The following is a 25,709-nucleotide window of genomic DNA, read 5'->3' on the forward strand; positions in this document are numbered from 1 at the left end:
GATATTACTTGTTGCAACAGCAAAACAAGGCTACTGCAACAGAGCTCGCCAGAACCCTAGCCACCGCCGCGTCCCTCAGATCCAGAGCAGAAGGAGGAGGAGGAGGAGGGCTCAGATCCAGAGAAGAACTGACCTACCTCGTCGGAGCCACCGCCGTCGTCCTTGTCTCCGGTGGGAGGAGCGGGAGCCATGTCGCTGGGGGCGCGGGGTACCAATGGAGTCGCGGGAGGGGGAGGGAGGGAAGGAGCGCCGGCGGGCTGGCGGGGCAGCAGCGAACTAGGCGCGGCATCCGTCCCGATGGGCGGGGCGGCACTAGAATGGAGAGGAACAGCTGCGGGGGAGCGAGGAGAGGATAAGGATGAGTGCGGGAGACAGCGTATGGGAGACGGCGTGCGACAAGAGCGGGTCGGTTCGGCACGGCTTTGGGTGCGTCCGTTCCCATCCGGATGACCGTCATATATCATTATCGTTTTTATAAATATAAATTTAAAAAATAAAACAATTTCTCTCTAGACTTGAGAACCGAACATGGCCTTAGATGTGACGTGGTAAAAGAAAGGACTTTCAGAGTTGGAGTCGTAATACAAAGGGAAAATCAGATCCGTTCACGAGAGAGAGAAAGAGAGCAGCAAGCGATCGTGGACTCGTTGTCCTGGACAAGACGTGGCCTCGTAGTTGCGTGGGTCAGACTCAGACCGACCGGCATGCGGCGGGTTCCAGGACCAGTCGACGTGGCATATGCCCCCTGTCAACTCCCGGAAGTTCCGGAAACTATCTTGCACAAGTTAGCAATTGAATTCCTAGGGACAGAAGGTTTCGTAGCGGGCGCGTCCAGTACAAATACAACATCATCACCACGCGCCCCGTATATACAAATACAACCACACCACATCCACCCCTTCCAGTGACCGCCGCATGCGTCCCGTTTTGCCAAAACCCTAATCATCGTCACCACGCGCGTACATCGATCGGCAAAGAGTAAGATGCCCATCTTCGTGAAGACGCTGACGGGGAAGACGGTGACGCTGGAGGTGGAGAGCAGCGACACCGTCGCCAATGTCAAGGCCAAGATCCAGGACAAGGAAGGTACGATGCACAGCATGCTTATGCAGCCCCGTGGCCTAGCTTGCATGCACTAGCTAGCACTACTCGATCGATCTCGCCCGGCCTTTTTCTAGCCAGGGTTTAATTTGTCTGATCAGATGATTAAACTGCATGCAACGCAAATCCAATTTGATTCAGGCATCCCGCCGGACCAGCAGCACCTCATCTTCGCCGGGAAGCAGCTGGAGGATGAGCGCACCCTGGCCGACTACAACATCTAGAAGGAGTCCACGCTGCACCTGGTGCTCCGCCTCCGCGGCGGCGGCGGCAAGGGTGGCACCTACCCCAAGATTGACCTCAACCTCCTCCAGCTCGCGCTCAAGTACCGCCAGCACAAGATGATCTGCCGCAAGTGCTATGCTCGCAACTCCGTCAGGGCCGAGAACTACCGCAAGAAGAAGTGCGGCCACACAAGCGAGGTGACGACAATGCAAACTCGATCGATCTCTTCTTCAATTCGTCCGTTTAATTTAATTTTCCTCGTTCCGGGCCTATAATCAAGTTAACCTACGTAATAAGGAACTAAGAATATATGTCATCGTTAACATGTTTTTATAACTTGATTATTAGTAACCATTAAGGCATTAACAGATAACCAACATGTGCTCCGCTGCTATGCATAATAATTAAATTAATTTTGAGTTACCGGAATATGTAATATAACAACACGCTCTCTTTGTTCACTACTAATTATTTACTGATCCGCTGACAACCTGTCATTAAATTAAATGTTGTTAATTCTCCATAGTTTTGTTTTTAGTAGCCAAATTAGTTAATTATTACTCTCCGTCCACAAAAGAACATAATTGCTTTTCGAGAAGTTCAACAATTTAAATTTTGATCAAATTTATATAAAAATGTACTAACATTTATAATGCAAAAAAAGTATCATTGGATTAGTTAGTTATGGAATATATTTTCGTAGTAATAAACTTAGTTAGGACACATAGATATTAATATTATTCACTATAAACTTGTTAAAGTTAAAATCTATTTTGACTAGCACACATCTAAGGCTGGATAACGAGCCAGCTCGGCTCGTTTGGGCTCGGCTCGTTTTGGCTCGTTAAGATAACGAGCTAGCTCGGCTCGGCTCGTTATCTTAACGAGCCAGAAAGCCAGCTCGGCTCGGCTCGTTAAAAGCTCGAGCTGGCTCGTTAAGCTCGCGAGCCAGGTATAAAAATACACAAAATATAATATTTGCATTTATTTAAAGTTTGAGAATAATAATAATACAAAAGAAATGAATCTAACAACCTTAAATCAAATAAAAAAATTAATATGCGCTAATATATATACAAGTATAATAAAATACTATAGTATTCATGCATCTAACTACCTTAAATGATACTTTTTTTCCTGGAAGTTTGGCTCGTTTAGCTCGCGAGCAGCTCGCGAGCTGGCTCGAGTTGGCTCGTTATAGCTAACGAGCTAAAATCTTGGCTCGGCTCGGCTCGTTATCTTAACGAGCCGAGCCGAGCCGAGTCGAGCTAGCCACGAGCCGAGCGAGCTAACGAGCTTCGAGTTTTTCGTCCAGCCTTACACACATCCTATAGTTGTATTTTTTTTTTTTTTTGACGGAGTGAGTATTCAGGTTTTTGGCTTTGTGTAGAAAAGTTAAATGTTATTGCCAATATGTAGTTATTTGGTTTGAATTACTAGCAGCTCATACTTAACCAGATTCATCTTGTAATCGACTATTAATCCATTCTTTGATCTAACGTTTAATATTTCAACCTTTCACTTCAGCTGAGGGCAAAGAAGAAACTGGATGCCAAGCGGGAATGAAGCAGATGTGATCGAGACTTATGATTAAGCATTAGTCGAACCAGTTGTCATATAAGTGTCGTTTTTCTTTGTCAATAATAATAATTTATTCCAACTCTTAGGCTCCGTTGTCAGATAAAGCGAGAATCTGAAACAAACAACGTCTGTAACTTGTGAAAGGTGGCTTTTGGCTGCCAAAGATTTTAAATTTCTTTTTTTTCAATCACAATGCAGACGCGTACATTCATACGTGTATGCGCACTCGTCTCATCTCTGTAAACGTACGTACATATCCTGCGCCTCACGACAATGTTGGGCACGGAAACGTCGTTGACGTTGGTAAGCGAGAACAACAACCAAGGTCTGTAACTTGTGAAAGGTGGCTTTTGGCTGCCAAAGTTGTTTATTTTTAATTTCTTTTTTTGAATCACAATGCAGACGCGTATATTCATACGTGTATGCGCACTCATCTCTATAAACATGCGCCTCACGACAATGTTGGGCACGAAAGCATCGTTGACGTTGGTGATTCTTCTTCCGCCGTTTAGCCTTATCAGCTTCTGACTCTCCGGCTATGCTGCCTTTGTCGCTGGAGATATCCTCCAGTTCTGGGATGTAGAGGACCTCCCGGCTATGTCCGCAGCTGACAGTGCTGTTGCTGCAGAGCTCAGTGGTCGTAGTGCCAGAGCAGAGCTCCGTAGTTGTTGCCTCTGCTGGCGGAGCGATAATGATACAATTAAGACGTTCGGATGGACGGACGCTTCAATTTGCTCACTCCCGCACACAAAAAAATCATATCCCTCGCTTCCGCATCCCCATCCTTATCCCTTCCGCGCTCGCACCTTGCACCACCCCGACGCACGGCCATGGTTGCCTCACTTGCTGGCGGCGGTGCCCTCACCCACCCCGGCGTGCGCCTTCCTGCACCCAGCATCCTCCTCCCGCACCTTGCACCAATGTTTTAATTGTTTCGCCTTGTTTTAGTATGTAGCAACAGGTGTTGCTCTCCATGCGCTCTGACTCGCGGCACTAGGCGCCCCCACACCACCAGGCGTGGTCCCCCACGGTGGGTGGAGCATGCAGCTGGCTCAACACATGTGCATGCGCGTTGTGCTCCCTCCCTTTTGTGCTCTCACATTGGGGCACACGCGCTGTGATCCCTCTCTCCCACGCATGAAACTGGGTCTCTCTCGCATTGGAGCACATGTGTTGTGCTCTCTCTTGCATTGGGGTATGCACGCTGTGTACCCTCTCTCTCTCGCATGCAGCTGGGCGAGTAGGAAGATGCGTGGGGCACAGCTATAGGAGGAGGAGGTGTGGGGCTGTCAACGAAATATGGTCGGCAGTCTACCTAGGGGTATGTCCAAGGTAGTAGATTATCGGCAGACAGGTGCGCAAGCTACGAACGAGATGGTGACGCAAGACAGACATGAGGTTTTATCCAGGTTCGGCCACCGTGAAGACGTAATACCTACGTCATGCGTCTGATTGTATTGCTGTATGTATATGAGATGATTTTGAGAGGGGTCACATGCCCGCCTTATATAGTCCGGGGGCAGGATTACAGATCTGAAAACTAATCCTAACTAGTTACAATTGCCATAGGTGGCCGGATAAGGATTCCTATTCTAACCGACCAGGATCTTGATTGATCTCCAAGTCTGCCTTGATTCCTTGCGCGGGACTCTGAGCAGATCGGCTGGGCCGCGCGTCGTCTTCTGATGGGACGGACCCCCTGGTCCGGGCCGGCCCAAACCTAGCCGTAATGGTCTAGGGGTTAATACCCCCACAACTAGTCCCCGAGCGCCTTGTATCATTCGAGTAGCGCCGTCTTGAGCTCACCAGAAGGATGTAAGGGGCTCAATATAAAATTTGAAAAATATTTCCCCCGAAGTGTGCCCACTTTGACTCTGAGTTGAAAAGAGACACGGCCGTCCTTGTAGAATCGGAGACGTTTGAACCATCAGAACGAGCACATTCACCGTAAGGTGAAGTGTGCCCACTTAGTCCCCGAGTCTGGTAGTAGGTGACGTAGACACGTGGTGCTAGGGTCTAAAAAGAATTTCCAATTAAGTTGAGAATCCAATCATCGTACAAGCGATACGAGCTGCACCGGCAGGTGCATCGTACCGATGTAGTTCCCGAGCTTCCTAAAAGGCGAGGTATCAGCCTTGTAGCAAGGTCTAAGTGAGAAAAAATATCCCAACTATATGCGAGTCGCCAGTCACATGTAGTCGAGATGCGAAGGCCCCGAGATGTGGTCGGAGAGTGGTCGAGAGAGTCCCCGAGCATAGATCGAGGAGCGAGCAACGAAGTCCCCGAGCTGTGGTCAGAGAGTGATCGAAGCAGTCCCCGAGCACAGGTCGAGGAGCGAGCAACGAAGTCCCCGAGCTGTGGTCAGAGAGTGGTCGAGGCAGTCCCCGAGCACAGGTCGAGAAGCGAGCAACGAAGTCCCCGAGCTATGGTCAGAGAGTGGTCGAGGCAGTCCCCGAGCACAGGTCGAGAAGCGAGCGACGAAGTCCCCGAGCTATGGTCAAAGAGTGGTCGAGGCAGTCCCCGAGCACTAAAGGAGAAAAAATATCCCAACTGTATGCGAGTCGCCAGTCGCATGTAGTCGAGACGCGAAGGCCCCGAGCTATGGTCGGAGAGTGGTCGAGGCAGTCCCCGAGCACAAGTCGAGGAGCGAGCAACGAAGTCCCTGTCCGTAGCTCAAAATTCCTGCAATATAAATATGTAGAATGGTAGTACATGATGTACAAAATAATAAATTATGGAGAAAAAATCAGCGGTGAAGAAATAGCGTATGACGCTCATCAGTCATTTGCAAATTAGCATGATGTGATAAAGCAGTTGGTGCTTTGTAAACATCAGTGTTAAAGTGAAGTTTGTGTTTATACTTAATATAAACTACCCGACCAGGTAGTGTGTAGCTGAGTCTCCAGCCCTAGCTAGCCCGTTAACCATAACGCGGGGCGCGGAGCCCGTGCACGTGTAGAAAGAACAAAGCGTCGCTAAGGAGCCGTTGCTGACCACCCATAACATAGAGGGCAGACGCTCGTGCACGTGTAGGGAGGAGCCGGAGATAGGGCCATTTCTGGAGTCATCGAGCGTCAACATGACTGGTCGATGATTTGCATTAAGTATAGCTGTATGTTATATTTAAAATTGTATACATGGACAAACATTATTTGAAGAATAATCATGACGAGAATGTTGTGGAGAAACGTCATAATGAAAATTATATTAAATATAAATATTAGAAGTATACTTATCTTTGGATAGACATCTAGTCGATGGCGATAAAGTTGTCTGATCCTCGTACTTTTCGGCCTGTTGTGACAGTGGTCGCGGTTGTCATAGCGCCGTTCTTCGTGACGATCATCATTGCGACGTGGTTTGGTGGTCGAGGTGGTCGGAGCTCGGCGGAGCCGCTCGGGACGTGGTCGACGTGGTCGGAGCTCGGTGGAGCCACTCGAGACGTGGTCGATGTGGTCGGAGCTTGGCGGAGCCACTCGGGACGTGGTCGACATGGTTGGAGCTCGGCAGAGCCGCTCGAGACGTGGTCGACGTGGTCCGTGGTCGACGTGGTCGGAGATCTTCCTTGCTTGCGTGAAGGTTACAGAGTAGCCTGATGGCGGTTTAGTAGATTGTATGTGATCTTCATATTTGGAGTCGAAGAAGCACACGGAGTCCTTCCAGGTTGTTGCTGTACATTGTGTATGAAGACATACATTACATGAACACCCATAGTTGGCCCACTTGCTTGTACTCCGTCTTCTCGCCTTGGTGGGAAGGATGGGGATGGTGGGAACCCCGAGGAGTGGTTTGGGATATCCAGATCGTATTGAACTTCTTCATTGTCACGATGCTGAAGCTCAGTGCGGACGGAGCCAATAGATGCGATGTTGGACGAGGAGCTTGAACCGCCCTCTTGAACTGTGTGGACCAATCCTTCTTGATACTCCTCAATCCGAACCATGTTGATGAAGTTGCGTGGCTTTGGCCGAGGTCGATGTATAAAACACAGATCCGAGCAGCGTTGTATATTGTACGCGTAGTTGGAAGCAGTGTTTCGCAGGCCATAGGGCTGAGCCTGGTAATTCTCCATCAAGGCTTCGCACTCAGAGAGCCGGAGACCCCTTCAGGAGTAGACGTGACCACGAGATCCGTACCGAGTCGTGCAGGACGACTGGCCAGAGCTGGTCGGGTAGATTTGTTGTGGGTAGTGGTTACCACTCAGTAGGTTGATTTTGAATCGAATCTACCAGAGCTAGGGTTTCAGCAAGCTTGGTGCCGACCTGATCGATGGAGTCGAGTAGGTCGGTGTTGTCGATCTGCCTCTCTTTGTAGCAAGGAAGCGAACGACGGGTTGTCGGCGTGGCTGAAGACGATGCTGGTGTGGCCGGAGCCAGATCCAATGTGGTTGGAGCCGTAGCTGACGCTGGTGAAGTAGTGGTCGATGCAGATTGGATCTGCGCCTCCTCCGTGGTCATGGCGATGAAGTTGTCGGAGCCAGTGGTCCAGGTGATCTGGCCGATGGTGAACGTGAGGCCATTCAGCGTAGCCATGGAGCCAGGGATGATGACCATCTTGTTCGTCTAGAGAGCAGTACGCACACCCCTACCTGGCGCGCCACTATCAACGAAATATGGTTGGCAGTCTACCTAGGGGTATGCCCAAGGTAGTAGATTATCGGCAGACAGGTGCGCAAGCTACGGACGAGATGGTGACGCAAGACAGACACGAGGTTTTATCCAGGTTTGGCCGCCGTGAAGGCGTAATACCTACGTCATGCGTCTGATTGTATTGCTGTATGTATATGAGATGATTTTTGAGAGGGGTCCCCTGCCCACCTTATATAGTCCGGGGGGCAAGGTTACAGATTTGAAAACTAATCCTAACCAGTTACAATTGTCATAGGTGGTCGGATAAAGATTCCTATTCTAACCGACCAGGATCTTGATTGATCTCCAAGTCTGCCTTGATTCCTTACGCGGGACTCTGAGCAGATCGGCTGGGTCGCGCGTCGTCTTCTGATGGGACGGACCCCCTGGTCTGGGCCGGCCCAAACCTAGCCGTAAGGGTATAGGGGTTAATACCCCCACAGGGGCATAGCAATAGTAGCAGGAGGAGGAGGCGCATCAGGTGCAACAGTATGCGCAGGCGTCTGGATGCGTGGGTTTATCCGGACGTCCGGGCGCTAGCATAGCCTATGGCAGAGAGGGTAACTCCGGCTTGGTATGGTAGTGACCCCGGTATGGTAGTGCCCCCATCATGCCGACTACGCCGGGAGGATCAAAAGGATTCCCGAGTAGCTGGACGCTTGGGCAGTGTACGGTCTTTCCTTTCTAACATGGCAGTGGGGACTAGGCCGAGTTGGCGGTGGAGACTAGTTCAGGCCGCTAAATAGCATAATACCCTGCGTCTAGTGTGGCGTGTTGCTTTGCGTTGGATTACAGTGTATGATGATGTTACAAGAGGGTGCCCATGTCTCTCTTTGTATATATAGTCTAAAGGGCAGGCGCACATATGTCTAGTCCTAGTCGGTCACAACAAAAGATCGAGTTCTAATCCTATTACAGAGATTGACTTTCCTATAATCCAACTAGGTCGGTTCTTCTTGCCTTGGAGAGCACGCCACCTTATTTCGCGCCTTCCAGGTAGACCATTGGTTGGCCATCTCCTTGCTGGGTAGTTGGCCCTATGGGGAACCCTTAGGCCCTGTTCGGCTTATCCCATATTCGGCTTGTTCGGCTTCTTTTTTCAGCCAGAACAGTGTTTTTCTCTCACAATAATTTAGCCAGAACAGTGTTTTTCACCCAGTTTCAGCCAAAATTCTGCCAGCCGAACGGGGCCTTAGGATCTTGGTCCATCAGATGCAAAGAGACAATGATGTGATAATACCAAAATCCATTTCCATTTTGGCTACTTTAATTTCTCAGCTTTGCTACCCACCTTATCATCTACGATTCTGCATTAAGGTCTATCTGCCTCTAATGAATATCTTGATTCTCATGCTAGTAGTGTTTGTAGTGAAGATGTTACTTCAAAACTAACACTGCCTGCATCTATAAATATATATAATATATAAATAATATTTAGATTGGTCACTTTTTTACGATTATGTGCAAACATGTTTTATTTATAAGGTGAAACTAAAAGTTTCATGTTAAAAACAATAACATACCGTGATACTTATTTCAGTGAAATTCATAGTTGCATGTCAAAAACACAATAGTATACCAAGATACTTATTTAGGTGGACTTCATATATAGTTGCATTTTAAAGACTTCCAATGTCCTCAACATGCCATGCCCTTGAGTGAAGGAAGTAATTATTAAGGATTCTACTGTAGCTACATTTTAGTTGTTAATGACTCCAACTTTGGAATATTCCAGTTCGCTACAGTTTAGTCAAGTGAAATTTTCATATGCTAGTCCTTTCATGTATCTCATCTTTACTTGCCTTTTTTTTACCTCAATAATTTATCAGATGATACCCCTTGGCACTTACTATGCTTTTCAATTTGTACAGGTTTTAGTTTCACGGAATAGAAGCTTAAAGCTGAAGACAGATCTTCTGCCACAATTACAATAGGAAACTAAGAGCCACTGACAACTGGTATCACTAAGAATGCTGCCTTCTTCCTTTGGGATTGCTTTAAGTTCCTCCACTAGTTGTACCAAGTTAAGATTATCTATTTGCACCTGATAAGTTTCATCCGGGGAAGCACTTATCTGCCAATTGAGTAAGCATGCTGCCTTTTGCCTCTCTGGGATTGTTTCCCAGTTCTACCTATGTAATGCCAACTTAACAGTCAGTGATTAGTTTAGTGGTTCCTATTATCTTGCTGCAGCCGGTTTACCGTGCTATGCTGTTTCTTGCTAGCATTCCTTAATTAGCAGCTTGCTCAAGGTGGCTAGCTGTTCATTTCCTATTAGTGTTAGCATGCCAGATCAACCCAGCTGCACATATCTTGTTACATGCATGCCTAAATGAGACAGATATGTGGTCCAGTACTTAATGCCCATGGTTGTAACTTTGATGTGTAAAATGGTGTTCAATGATGTTCTGAGTTCTGACTTGAAAGTTTGGTTTTTTTTTTCAAACGTGAAATTTGGAGTTTTGTGTGTGTATATGTAAGTTCCATAATCTCCTGACTAATCTAAATGCCCATACTGCAAACTGATCTTATATACTCACTCCGTCCTAAATTATAAGTCGTTCCAACTTTTTTTGGAGAGTTGAAGCATTTCAAATTTGACCAAACCTATAGAGATAATTATAAAGATTTATGACATCAAATAGGTATACTATGAAAATATAATTAATTAAGAATCTAATGATACTTATTTGATATCATAAATACCATCATTTTATTATATAAATTTGGTCAAACTTGAAATGTTTTGACTCTTCAAAAAAGTTGAAATGACTTATAATTTGGGACATAGTGAGTATTACACAAGCAATTTAAAAGTGACTAGATACATCACGAGTTGATGACATGTTAGCTCGTTTGCATTGTTAGAACATGTCCAACGGTCTCTTTGTATCTTTCCTGATTAATATGAAATAAAGATTTTGATGAAAATAATATCGATAATGTCTGTTTGAATGGATGGATGGGGCGGATCATTTTTCAGTTTGTTCGATGGATGAGAGTGGATGGAATGAAAATAATTGACTAATTATATCTATTATTTAAAACTAATAATAACTAATTATACATAAATAAATATGCATTGACGCTAATTTTACCATGATAATCACTAATTTAAAATAAAATATGTTAAATAACACTGCTGCTACCCTAATTGGCTTGCAAAATGTGCGCTAATCAACATATTAACACTTACCAAAACTAATCATGCCACCATAATTACTAATTAATAATAATATAAGATAATAATAATACTTAATTTATTTGCTGATGACAAAGATTAGAAAACATAGTTAAGTTCATCCGCCAGTTCTTTGGTGACCACTATATTCAACATCTACTGTAGTGGATATTCATGTTTAGCCAATCCATCAATCCGAACACCACTTATCCATGGATGGCTATCTCCCATCCATGAATATCCATCCAACCAAATACACCCTAATAATGAGATCTCTAAATATAGATATCCTCTATTAAGGATTTCTTGCTAATTAAAAAGATGGAGAACGGACCTGGCACTATATATGAGCATGCAGCCCGAGCCCGTCAGCCCAGCACGAGGCCCGTATTTTTGGCCTGGCCCAAGCACAGCTTGGCCCAATGGCCAGCGGACCTGGGCTGGCACGGGCTGGAGGAGCAGGACGTGCCTGGGCCTCGCCCTAGGCATGTGGCCCAGCACGACACAGCCCGCTCCTCATTGGTAGGCCCGGTGCCACCAACGGCTCTTTGCCTCCCCCACAGGTCGCATTTGGCCTAGCCCATGAAATTTGCCGCACCCCCCACTCCATATATAACCAGGCGCCGCGGCACCCCTCTCCCTCACCCCCAAACCCTAACCAGAGGCCCTCCGCCTCCCCGCCATGCCTCTCTCGCTCTGTAGCTGCTCTCTGTCACTCGCTCGTCGCTCCTCATCGATCCAACTCCGACCATCGCCATCGTCCCAAACTTCGATGACCTCGTCGTCGCTGCCCCACCTCTCCCTGAGTCCCCTAATCCCCTCCCTTTTCCCTATCTCTCCTCTGTCCTCTCGGTGACCATGTGAGTTTGCATCCCCGTCACTCCTTCTACGACCGCTCGCCGTCCTTGCTAATCCATTCTCGTTGCCTCTATGTGGCCCTCGTCTTCTCCAGCGTCGGGCTCCGGTTGCGCAGGTAAGAGCTAACCATAACCCCAACCCTTTCATTCTTCTGAGTTCTGACCTTCTCCTTTTGCAGGTCGATTGCCGATGCCTCGTCCTCTAGCTACGGCATAGAGCGGGCAATGCGGCCACGTGCACCGTTGAGGAACGGGGATGGAGAGCTACCGTCCATGGCCGAGGGCCCGATGGTGGATGACGATATCATCTATCCTGTCACCGGCAACATGGACCTGATCACGGTAGGGTTGTCCCCCGAGCGTGACGACGACGTCTGTGACGCTGCTGCAGCGTTGTTCGGTGCTGACATTGGTAGCAGCCCTACTCCGATCAATCTGGATGGCGGTGATGCAGGGGTGGCGACGACGGAGACAGGGATGGCGGTGGCCTCCAACACCAATAGCATAGACGGTAACTGTACTCCAACCTCTTCTGCTGTGGGTAAGCGCAAGTCTGTTGTCTAGGCTAATTTTAAGGAGATCTATGAGGAGGTGAATGGTAACAAGATTCGACATCTACTGTAGTGGATACTCATGTTTAGCCAATCCATCAATCCGAACACCACTTATCCATGGATGGCTATCTCCCATCCATGAATATCCATCCAACCAAATACACCCTAATAATTAGATCTCTAAATATAGATATCCTCTATTAAGAATTTCTTGCTAATTAAAAAGATGGAGAACGGACCTGGCTCTATATATGGGCATGTAGCCCGAGCCCGTCAGCCCGGCATGAGGCTCATATTTTTTGCCAGGCCCAAGCACGGGGCGGCCCGGTGGCCAACGGGCCCGAGCTGGCACGGGCCGGAGGAGTAGGCCGTGCTTGGGCCTCACCCCAGGCACTTGGGCTAGCATGGCACAGTCCGCTCCTCAACGGTAGGCCCAGTGGTGGCCCGGTGCCACCAATGGCTCTTTGCCTCCCCCACAGGTCGCATTTGGCCTAGCCCATGAAATCCGCCGCACCCCCCGCTCCATATACAACCAGGCGCCGCAACACCCCTCTCCCTCACCCTAAACCCTAACCAGAGGCCCTCCGCCTCCCCGCCGCACCTCTCTCGCTCCACTCTGTCACTCGCTTGTCGCTCCTCATCGATCCAACTCCGACCGTCGACCATCGCCATTGTCCCCAACTACGGTGATCTCGCTGCCGCTCCCCCACCTCTCCCTGAGTCCCCTGATCCCCTCCCTTTTCCCTATCTCTCCTCTATCCTCTCGGTGACCATGTGAGTTTGCGTCCCCATCACTCCTTCTGCGACCGCTCACCGTCCTTGCTAATCCGTTCTCGTTGCCTCTGTGTGGCCCTCGTTTTCTCTGGCATCAGGCTCTGGTTGCGCAGGTAAGAGCTAACCATAACCCTAAACCCTTTAATCCTTTTGAGTTCTGACCTTCTCCTTTTGCAGGTCGGTTGCCAATGCCTCGTCCTCTAGCTACGGCATAGAGCAGGCAAGGCGGCCACGCGCACCGTTGAGGAATGAGGCTAGAGAGCTGTCGTCCATGGCCGAGGGCCTGATGGTGTAGCACCTAGTTTTAAGAACAAAACCAGATACACACCATATGTGAGCCCAGGAAGTCAAATCTCATATATAGCTACAAATAAAGGTAATATCAATAGACAATGCTTAAATACATAGCGTATTAGTATAAAGATTATAACCTCAGAGTATAGGCGGCGGAAAGACAACTCCGATCTTCAAGCGAAGACTCCAATCCACAGGGACAACTAACTGGTTGATCACAAGCCTAATTCCTCCAAATTCTAGCAATCTGGTACCTATCCAGGATTTTTCCAAATATTTGAAAATAAAGCAAGCGTAAGTATATGTCGTACTCAACAAATATAATATGGGGTTCATGAGGCTCAAAAGGCTGACACTGGTTTAACTATGATTAGCTTTTAATGAGTCATCTTTTAGCAATTGAGTAGCAACAAGTTTATCCACAAGCCCATATAAACACATGATCAGATAAACATGAATAATGAATAGCATAAACAATTAACCATTAATGAGCATCTTTATCATCAGTGTTCATCATCTATTCTGTAAGGGTTCCAAGGCCGCTCGTGACCGTGAGCACGACTGATATACTAGTTTTACACTCTACAGAGGTTGTACACTTTCACTGTGAGTCGTGATTTACCCTTTCGCCCGAGGTGATCAGCCTCTTGACCCACTATCAAGGAAGGTCGGTAGGGTTCACTATGAAGCCTTTCAAAGATTTGTCTAACAAGTTAGGGCCATTAGATTTACTCGGCAAACAGATCTAGAGCCCCCCTTCCCGATGGCACATTGACACGCAACCTATACACATGGAGATAAAGGCCGCACTACCCTATTCGTCAAGCCATTCTTACTCCAATAAAGGTAACCACTAACAAGCTAGAAAAGGTCATCATACTGAGATAAAGCCAGAGCCATATAGCCCTCACAGCTGTACTATAAGTCCCGAATGATCACTTACAGATAAGTTCTTAGGGTGAGGAATCTAGAGCACCATAAAACAACCCAATGCTCTAGCCCCCTTGTTCCATGTTGCTAAAAAGCATCTTTTAATGTTTATTGCATATTCCATTAGTCAAGTTACAAGATCATGGTTGTAGTTGAGCACTAGCAAAGCTACCCAATGCATGTCTGAAAGGAGTCAATGTACAAGTATAAAATACTAGAAAATCCTTAGTGGCAGTCAAGGTAGACACATGCAGTATGAATTAAATGATTAAAGGTGTATAGGACAACAAGGAAGATCCCATGCTATACTTGCCTTAAACACCGATCCTTTGGTAAGCTTTAATCTTCAAAGTTCTTCTTATTCTTCTTGATCACCATGTATATCTCACCGACTGGACGTAATCATAAAGCACCACACAAGCATCCATACAATCATACATGAAGCAAACAATAGATCTAAATTAGAACAATACACCAAACATAAAATCAAGATGAAAAGTTTGTAAAACGAATCTACGTCTCACTACGAATACACAGACACGAAAAGCACGCTAATCGGAGCTACGGTTGAAAAGATACAACCACCGAAAGATTTACTTTATACGCGGAAAAAAAATTATAGGCTTCATTTATTTAACTATATAAAATCTTATGTAAATTGGATTAAATCAAATTTAGATTTGAATTATAAAACTAAAGTAAAACAAATCATATTTTATTTACAAAACCCAGTTGCATAATTATTAATCAAGATATGATTTAAACCATAAAATTTCAGAAATAGTAATATGGTAACCACTGTTGCTAACGCGTAGATCTCACTGCTATGAATCTAACGCAACTTGAATGGACTAAAATGGAGTTAAAACGTAGAAGATATGAAATAAACAAGATTTTCTTTAATAAAATAATAGGTTAAATCTAATCACAAATTTTAAAAGTTGAAAACATACTTAACAGTAGTATGAACATGTAGATTATAAAATTATGAACATAACGCAATTTGAACGGATCAAATCAAAATTAAAACGAAGAAGTTATGGCTAAAACAAAATCAGTGGCAAATATGTAAATAGCTGAAAACGTATTTTAGACTTAACCGATATAAAATACGCTTTCAAATGAAGAAAACAAAACATGTAAACATGGACTGCGGATTTCTTTTTCAAAAATACAGGGTCTCTTTAGCAAAAAGAACAGCGAAGGGGTAAGGTCTAATCTGGGACATTGATCTAAAAACGGACGGCTCAGGATGATGTGTATTTCTATTATATTTCTGGATTTGTTTTTATAAAGGAAAACGGCCAAATAAAGCATGACGTGGGAGATGATGTCATCAAGCTAACTGGCAGATTGAATCAAGGCAACGCATCGCATGCACGGCTCACGCCGGTGGCGCCATGGCCGGTGATCAGAGCTCACCGGAGCTCGGTAAAAACATATGATGAATGGATAAAAAAGATAGCTCGCATTGATCTTGAAGAGACGGAGTAGAATTTTGAATAAAGAAATAGCTGACGCATGATCAAGTATATGTAGACAAGGCATGTAGACGTATATCATACATGCAAAAGCAGCATGCATCAGCGTAGTCAACGCAGAGAGGAAGGCATGGAGATGCTCACCATCGAACACAGGCAGCATCGTTGATGGCCCTGCATGGCTGGACGTGAAGATCATGTAGGACGAGAAGAAGGCAGCAGCTCGAATTTCATGCACGCGGTCGTGCGCCTCCATTAGTGGTTCCGCAGCTACCGGCGGCCAAGGCGACCGACTTAGCACTTGCAGATGGCAGCAACCGAGTCTCTCCCATCAGAACAATGATGGCTTCAGAAGATGACGAGTCGACGAGCACCGGCGACCAGGAAGACGTGTACGTACATCACGGCAATGAAGCATGGAGGCAACACAGACAACGCTATGTACGTCGGGTATGGCTTGCTTCCAAAGCTGGACGTCGGTATTTATGGGAGGCAGGCAACTTGGAGCACACGGCAAGACGACGCGGCGGCGGGGGCAATGCGGACTCCTCGGCGGCGGCATCGGAGTCTGGCCGGTTCACGAGGTAGAAGACACGGCTAACAAGCGGCCCAGTTCGTCAGCGACTCAGGAGGCGGGGTCAGGATGACAGAGAGATAGAGCACGAAGAGAGGGAACGCGGCTGCTGGGCCGGCGGTATGAGAGAGTGCAACGTGGCCTCGGTTGTAGCAATCCGTGGCCAGAAGGCAAGGCTTGCTCATTTTTTTTCAAATCATTTTTTTTCTTAATACTTTTTCAATTGGGTTTTGAATTCATTTGAACCTTGAATCAAAACTAAATTTAAATATTATTTCAAATATACTTTTCAATTCAAATAAAAATGAGAAATTTTGATAAGTTTTCAAAAATACATTTTACAACTTTTTAAATGCTTTTATTTTCTAATTTTCTTTTCTTTAATTCAAAGCCATTTTTAATTTATTTTCAAAAGCAATTTAAACCATTTTGAATCTTGATTCAAAACCACTCAACCAAATAGTTCAAATGCACCGGCATGTATGCACAAACATATTGCTAGCTTATGATGAATTTTAATTTAATGAAAAATTTTATTTTCCTATATTTCATGTGCACAAAAATTCACAAATAAATCATTTTGAACCTATTTTAAAAAGAGGCAAATTTTGGGTGTTACAATTCTACCCCCTTAAGATGAATCTCGTCCCTGAGATTCGGACAACGTCGACTAGGAGATAGGGATACTCGTCTCTAGATTCTTCTTTACTTCATCGTATAGTTCCATCGTCTTGATAAGGATTCCACTTTATTTTGCATACCTGTTGACCTTACTCCAGGTAACTTGCCTAACTAATTCCAAGATTCTGACAGGTACTCCAAACAACCCTCATGTATCTCCAATCACTAGGCTATCCAATTCTCTTTCTTAAATATCCACCTTCCAACGAAGCCTAACGAATCTTTTGGTCGTAAGGAAATTCGGCTACCAATCTTTAAAACATTAATGATTCCGGTCAAGTTGCTCAAACTTGGAATACAATTCTTGATCCTTGGCATCACCCGAACCTTCTTAGCACAACTCTCCGTTGCTAAGGGCATCAGCCATGACTTTTGCTTCTCCAAGTGATAGCACTTTTCCAAGTCATAATCAATTTCATTCCAATGAGGATATCATAAGCTCAAGACCAATTTAGTAAAGATGTCCTGTAGATTCTTGTGACCCTCCTAAATGTCACTTTTACTTACAAGAAGATATTACTTCCATGTTCCATAATGGATAACCGCAGTTAACATGTTAGGTACTTCAACTCACGCTTCCTTAATTGACTTAATGAACAAGCCCCTTCTTTTCTTCTGGTTTAAGGACACATCCCACACCTTGACAAGATGCATCCTAGTGGATGTAAAGCTCTTGTTCTGATTTGGCAAAGCTAATACATAGGTTTTACTTCAATCTCTTCTTGGGCTCCATCGAACACTTAGCTGAGGTTTCTTGATCCAAACTAACTTAAAAGCTTTTCCAGTAACATTATCAATATCTTGATGATCTTGGTTAAACCTCCCTTGAACCTTTAATCAAACCTCATGGAGACTCTGAGTTTCTCTCACAACTTTGGGTACCACCACGCTTCCGCTGCGCAAACTAGAACGTAGGATACTACATCTTGCATATTTTTCAACTTGGCTACCCCTTAAGAAAATATAAACTAGGGAGCACCAAAGTATAGCTTGAACCTCCTTCTAGATGAGTTAACTAGTATCAAGACGTTCTGTCATCCCAATGATACTCCTGTGTATGGGCAAGAACAAGAAATCTGAAATTCCTCGCGAGCAGAAAAACAGCAGCGCCGTCAAACAGCTGTAACTCTCATTCTATTAATCCAATGAAGTTGCAGCTTATATCGTTGGAAAGCTTATAAAATTATCCACAACTTCCTTATAGAACACTTTTCCAAATTCCTTAGTTAACTTAGTAAAAAACAGTGCACAAGAGAAACTGTTCTGGGTTCCAAACAGCACAGATGCATCGCCTTGTGATTTTCGTATCTCCATAACCAAAATAGCTATCAATGTGATTCTTGCGCTCAGAGAAAGATATTGAAGTCTACTATTGTTCAGAATTGTCTCATGATTTTAGGTCATCCAAGAATAGAGATATAAGCCGAAGAGTGCAGACTGCTCCGAAAAGACAGGATAGATAAACAGAAGAAAACCAAAACCTAACTATTTGTTTCACTAATCCTTATACCTTAGGCCTATAAACTAAATAAAATTATGGGAACACCCAACAAGATCATTGTATTCATTACAAAGATTCAAAATAATAATAAGCATAATGACAATTCAACAAGCAATAAAGATGCACAATTCAATAATGGACTCAACTTACGATACTATCGTTCTTATTGTACTAGGGGTAACAACCCTAAGACTTATCTTTAGATTACGCAAGAAGATGGTGAGTAATGGTTCTAAAAGCATATCAGATCAAGGAGTGAAGATGGGAACAAAGACTTTAAAATAAGCATCAAGGAGGAGATAAATATCAAGGATAGATATATAGTAGATAAGAAAATATCAAGGTTTATAGAACAAGGATTTTATAGCAAGTTTTAAACCTTAGAACGACCAGTTTCTACTAGGCTTGCGTCCTACAGTCAGCATTGCTCTGATACCACTTTGTAGCACCCGATTTTAAGAACAAAACCAGATACACACCATATATAAGCATAGGAAGTCAAATATCACATATAGCTACAAATAAAGGTAATATCAATAGACAATGCTTAAATACATAGCATATTAGTATAAAGATTATAACCTCAGAGTATAGACGGCGAAAAGACAACTCCGATCTTCAGGCGAAGACTCCAATCCACAGGGACAACTGACTGGTTGATCACAAGCCTAATTCCTCCAAACTCTAGCAATTTGGTACCCATCCGGGATTTTTCCAAATATTTGAAAATAAAGCAAGCGTAAGTACATGTCGTACTCAACAAATATAAGATGGGGTTCATGAGGCTCAAAAGGCTAATACTGGTTTAACTACGATTAGCTTTTAATGAATCATCTTTTAGCAATTGAGTAGCAACAAGTTTATCCACAAACCCATATAAACACATGATCAGGTAAACACGAATAATGAATAGCATAAACAATTAACCATTAATGAGCATCTTTATCATCAGTATCATCAGTATTCATCATCTATTCCGTAAGGGTTCCAAGGCCGCTCGTGACCGTGAGCATGGCTGATATACCAGTTTTACACTCTGCAGAGGTTGTACACTTTCACTGTGAGTCGTGATTTACCCTTTCGCCCGAGGTGATCAGCCTCTTGACCCACTACCACGGAAGGTCGGTAGGGTTTACTATGAAGCCTTTCAAAGGTTCATCTAACAAGTTAGGGCCATTAGATTCACTCGGCAAACAGATCTAGAGCCCCCCTTCCTGATGGCACATTGACACGCAGCCTATACACATGGGGATAGAGGCCGCACTATACCCGATTCGTCAAGCCATTTTTACTCTAATAAAGGTAACCACTAACAAGCTAGAAAAGGTCCTCATATTGAGCTAAAGCCAGAGTCATATAGCCCTCACAGCTGTACTGTAAGTCCCGGATGATCACTTACAGATAAGTCCTTAGGGAGAGGAATCTAGAGCACCATAAAACAACCCAATGCTCTAGCCTCCTTGTTCCATGTTGCTAAAAAGCATCTTTTAATGTTCATTTCATATTCCATTAGTCAAGTTACAAGATCATGGTTGTAGTTGAGCACTAGCAAAGCTACCCAATGTATATCCCAAAGGAGTCAAGGTACAAGTACAAAATACTAGAAAATCCTTAGTGGCAGTCAAGGTAGACACATGTAGTATGAATTAAATGATTAAAGGTGTATAGGACAACAAGTAAGATCCCATGCTATACTTGCCTTAAACACCGATCCTTTGGTAAGCTTTAATCTTCAACGTTCTTCTTGTTCTTCTTGATCACCACGTATATCTCACCGACTGGACGTAATCATAAAGCACCACACAAGCATCCATACAATCATACACGAAGCAAACAATAGATCTAAATTAGAACAATACACCAAACATAAAATCAAGATGAAAAGTTTATAAAACGAATCTACGTCTCACTACGAACACACAGACACGAAAAGCATGCTAATCGGAGCTACGGTTGAAAAGATACAACTACCGAAAGATTTACTTTATCTACGGAAAAGAAAACTATAGGCTTCATTTATTTAACTATATAAATTCTTATGTAAATTGGATTAAATCAAATTTAGATTTGAATTATAAAACTAAAGTAAAATAAATCATATTTTATTTACAAAACCCAGTTGCATAATTATTAATCAAGATATGATTTAAACCATGAAATGTCAGAAATAGTAATATGGTAACCACTGTTGCTAACGCGTAGATCTCTCTGCTATGAATCTAACGCAACTTGAATAGACTAAAACAGAGTTAAAACGTAGAAGATATGAAATAAACAAGATTTTCTTCAATAAAATAATAGGTTAAATCTAATCAAGAATTTTAAAAGTTGAAAACATACTTAACAGTAGTATGAACATGTAGATTATAAAATTATGAACCTAACGCAATTTGAACGGATCAAATCAGAATTAAAACGAAGAAGTTATGGCTAAAACAAAATCAGTGGCAAATCTGTAAATAGCTGAAAACGTATTTTCGACTTAACCGAAACAAAATACGCTTTCAAATGAAGAAAACAAAACCTGTAAACATGTTTTGGACTGCAGGTTTCTTTTCCGAAAATACAGGGTCTCTTTAGCAAAAAGAACAGCGAAGGGGTAAGTTCTAATCTGGGCCATTGATCTAAAAACGGACGGCTCAGAATGATGTGTATTTCTATTGTATTTCTGGATTTGTTTTTATAAAGGAAAACGACCGCAATAAAGTATGACGTGGGAGATAATGTCATCAAGCCAACTAGCAGATTGAATCAAGGCAACGCATCGCATGCACGGCTCACGGCCGGAGGCGCCATGGCCGATGACCAGAGCTCGCCGGAGCTCAGTAAAAACATGTGATGAATGGTTAAAAAAGATAGCTCGCATTGATCTTGAAGAGACGGAGTAGAATTTTGAACAAAGAAATAGCTGACGCATGATCAAGTATATGTAGACAAGGCATGTAGACGTATATCATACATGCAAAAGCAGCATGCAGCAGAGTAGTCAACGCAGAGAGGAAGGCATGGAGATGCTCACCATCGAACATAGGCAGCATCGTTGATGGCCCTGCATGGCTGGACGTGAAGATCATGCAGGACGAGAAGAAGGCAGCAGCTCGAATTTCATGCACGCGGTCGTGCGCCTCCATTAGTGGTTCAGCGACTCAGGAGGCGGGGTCAGGACGACAAAGAGATAGAGCACAGAGAGAGGGAACGCGGCTGCTGGGCCGGCGGTATGAGAGAGTGCAGCGTGGCCTCGGCTGTAGCAATCCGTGGCCAGAAGTAAGCCTGGGCAAAATACCCGATACCCATTACCCGTATCCGAATTACCCGAACCCAGACCCGAATTACCCGAACCCGAGATACCCGATCCCAAATTCGGATAGCGATTTTGATTACCCGAAATTAGTTTGGGTAATTCGGGTAATATCTCCCGGTACCCAAACTACCCGAACTACCCAAAGATTTGTTTTGTCTTTGTATTCATCATGTGTTATTAGCTGAACCATTTAACTTATCACTTTATTAGAATATAATTCTCTCTATTTGAATGAGTGACTGTAATATATTATTCTCTATAAATTGCTATTGAAATTCTATACAAATTGCTGCTGAAATTATGTATAGATCGCTACTGAAATTTAGTGTAGTTTGTTGTTTTCTGTAAATTTGGGTATATCGGGTAATACCCGAACCCGAACCTGAATTATCGGGTACCCGAATTTGCGGGTAGTGTTTTTTCGGGGGTAATATCGGGTAGCAATTTTTATTACCCGAATTTTGAATTACCCGACCCGAAAAAATCGGGTAACCCGAACGCCCAGGCTTAGCCAGAAGGCAAGGCTTGCTCATTTTTTTTCAAATCGTTTTTTTTCCTAATACTTTTTCAATTGGGTTTTGAATTCATTTGAACCTTGAATCAAAACTAAATTTAAATATTATTTCAAATATACTTTTCAATTCAAATAAAAATGAGAAATTTTGATAAGTTTTCAAAACTACATTTTTACAACTTTTTAAATGCTTTTATTTTCTAATTTTCTTTTCTTTAATTCAAAGCCATTTTAATTTATTTTCAAAAGTAATTTAAACCATTTTGAATCTTGATTCAAAACCACTCAACCAAATAGTTCAAATGCACCGGCATGTATGCACAAATATGTTGCTAGCTTATGATGAATTTTAATTTAATGAAAAAATTTATTTTCCTATATTTCATGTGCACAAAAATTCACAAATAAATCATTTGAACCTATTTTAAAAAGAGGCAAATTTTGGGTGTTACAATTCTACCCCCTTAAGATGAATCTCGTCCCCGAGATTCGGACAACATCGACTAGGAGATAGGGATACTCGTCTCTAGATTCTTCTTGGAGTCGTGCATCCATGAGCTCCTGGTGCCGTGCCCTTAGCTGTGTCCACCCGCATGCGAGGAAGGGCCCCTACATCTTCCTCGACCTCGTCGTTGAGGTCGTTTGGTGGGGTAGCCCCTCCCTCATGGATGCTTTCGATGCGTCCCTCAGCAGTACCTACCATAAAAAATTCTCGCGAGGGGTGATGGCTTCCCCTGCTGGAGTCAGAGTCGGAGAGCGACTCTGAATCTCCCGCGAGAAGGTCGTGGAAAGATTCTACGACGTATTCGGTCATCCCTACGAACGACGCAGCACCACGAGGCGACCAACGGTCATCCCTATGGGAATGCTGTCGGGATGCCCCGGGTGAGGTGTTCCGAGGAGAGCGGTTCCCCTCGGGCGAGTTGCATCATGACATTGGCGAAGAAAAAAAGTAAGGCAGCGCAGGTCCTCTCTGGACGGTCGGGGTCCCAAGAAGGCGTCGAGTTGGCCCACTCCAGCCTCTCATAGTTGAAATCGAGGAGCTGGTCGCTCCTGGGGACACGGGCCTCCGACGCGTGCAGCTGTAGCTCCTCAAGCGTCTCGACGATGGCATCGAGGTTGGCGGAGTGGAGAGGCAGGACGGCGCCAGGAGCCTACACCAACTATCCCTCCGTCGTGACGATGAAGTCCAGGCTCCTGAAACGCACGTACGCGTTCGGGACCCACCTGACGCCGTGACTAGCCATCCGAGGCCTGATGTGGATGTCGACATGCGCAAAAACCCCTTACCTGGCGTGCCAACTGTGGGTGTTTTGGATCACCGGCTAGTAAATTTCTAATTTGAGCATCTAGCCCGGATGGTGTGCTCGGTGGATACAAGAATTATACTGGTTCGGGCAGAACGTCTTTACGTCCAGTCTACTGCTGCTCGTGTTACCGGCACTGTCTATAGTAGGGGTTACAGATGGGCGAGAGAGAGAGAGCGGATCCCAGGTCTCTTGGTGGAAGGATTGAGAAGTGCTGAGAGTTTGTTCAGTTGCTCAGCCGTGTGCTCGTGCCTATCTCCCTCGTGTATTGAGTTGTGTTCCTTCCTTTTATAGAAGAAGGGGAAGATGCAGGTTACATCAGAAAAAGAGAAGAGAGAGACAGAGAAAGAGGGAGAAAATCGAGGAGAAGAAGCCCTCTCGGACCACTGCGTCCTTCTTTAACTTCATGTGGGTCCCGCTGACGCTGCAGATGGTGACGGGGATGGCTCCACGCGGGCTCCTGTTCACCACTGGTGCCATGCTTCGACGTCATCAGCTGGTTGTGGCGTTCCATCCCGTCCTGACGGATGGCGTGGTGAACCAACGTGCCTGTCAGCGGCCGTACGGGGATTAGGCAGCACAACACCCACGCACCTGTCATTGTTGGCGATGCGAACCCCCGGGCGTGACCTGTCATGGCCTGGCCACGGGTCACGTCAAGGCGTGCCTGCGCCCCTTCTAGCGTTAGAGGCTTTACCCATGCCCACACGCTTGGACCCGTAGTGGTTGGGGGTGGTACGAACCCGCGCCTGAGGGGTCGGGCGAGACGGAGCCCGTGCCCTCAAGGTCGGGCGAGACGTCTCCCGCACCCTCGGGGTCGAGCGACATGGGGCCTGTGCCTGAGGGGTCTGGCGAGGCGGAAAACCGTCCCTTCGGGGTAGGTCGAGACTGAAATACGTCCTTGATTATTTAGGTGAGTTGTCGTCCGTGGTCCTCAAATCCCTTAATACAATGAAGGTAAAAATGCTGCTGCTGAAGCCTTGAACTGGGGAACACGTGTACGGATAGTGCTCGAAGCTGCACAAGGTATGCTCCAATGAATTACACATATAGCCAACTCATTTCTTTTAAGCAAATCTGCCATTTGTTCCTCTTTTCCATTTTCATCTCCTGGCATTATTCCTGTTGTAGGTCTGGATTATCTGCACAAAGGATGTAGCCCGCCAATAATTCACCCGGATGTGAAGAGCAGCAACATACTGTTGGGTCAGAATCTGCAAGCTAAAATAGCAGACTTGGGACTTAGCAAAACATATATTAGCGATGGCCATACTCACATTTCAGCCACGGCAGCTGGCACGGCTGGTTACATGGACCCAGAGTATGTCTCTCTCCCTGTGTATGCTATAACATTTTGGTAGTACTTTTATACTTTCATTCCTTGTTCTTGTTGCTTGTATTCCACTGAGAAGTAGTATGCAAGAAAACCGGCATTTGTCATGCGACCTTTAGATTTAAATAACAACATGAGCATTGAGGATTTCCTTTTGATGTCCTTGGTTACTGCTGTTTGTTCCAGGTACTACTTCACCGGAAGGCTAACCGAGAGCAGCGACGTGTACAGCTTCGGAGTCACCCTACTCGAGGCAGCCACGGGGGAGCCTCCGCTGGTGCCGGGCCAGGGCCACATTGTCCAGCGCGTCAAACAGAGGGTCTCCGCCACTGGCGACATCGGCTCGGTCGCTGACCCGAGGCTCGGAGCCACCTACGACGTCAACTCCATGTGGAAGGTGGTCGACACCGCCATGGCGTGCACGGCGGAGAGCGGCGCCGGGAGGCCGACGATGGGCGAAGTGGTGGCGCAGCTTAAGGACAGCCTCGCGCTGGAGTATGCTCGCGACAACGACGACTACCATAGCGTCCCGGCGAGCATCGCCGCCAGCGATAGCGCCGCTTTGATGATGTCCGGGTTTGGTCCGTCAGCGAGGTGAAGCTGTACATCAGTGCATGGCTGGTGCTGCTTCTCTGCTCCACAATACGTTTCCAACGGGTTTCCATGTTTTGTATCTACACATGTGTAGAGTTAGAAGATTTTATAAACGTCAGGACTATTATTTATTTTTAATATGTTGATTACTATTTCTAATCCATAGTGAAATGTACATAATACCGGGATTTTGATTTAATTTTTTGGTTACTATTTCTATTTCATAGTGATATGTACAATTGTGTCTAAATACAGTACGGGACTCTATGGTTTCATTTGTTGCCATTATTTGGAGACA

At 45.1% G+C, this 25,709-nt stretch overlaps 1 protein-coding gene and 1 pseudogene across 1 annotated transcript; both read left to right on the forward strand.

Annotated features, from left to right (window-relative positions):
- The first annotated feature begins 983 nt into the window (after positions 1-983).
- Positions 984-2,892, forward strand: LOC136544010 (ubiquitin-ribosomal protein eL40y fusion protein-like; annotated as a pseudogene).
- Positions 2,893-11,846: 8,954 nt separating this feature from the next.
- On the forward strand, positions 11,847-25,415 carry LOC136544011 (probable LRR receptor-like protein kinase At1g51890). The gene is made up of 4 exons (XM_066536302.1): positions 11,847-12,084; positions 24,442-24,510; positions 24,616-24,805; positions 25,004-25,415. The coding sequence occupies exons 1-4, from the start codon at positions 11,847-11,849 to the stop codon at positions 25,413-25,415; spliced, it is 909 nt and encodes a 302-aa protein (XP_066392399.1).
- Positions 25,416-25,709: the final 294 nt, after the last annotated feature.

Source organism: Miscanthus floridulus, chromosome 3, assembly GCF_019320115.1.
Source record: "Miscanthus floridulus cultivar M001 chromosome 3, ASM1932011v1, whole genome shotgun sequence".
NCBI classification, from domain to species: domain Eukaryota; kingdom Viridiplantae; phylum Streptophyta; class Magnoliopsida; order Poales; family Poaceae; genus Miscanthus; species Miscanthus floridulus.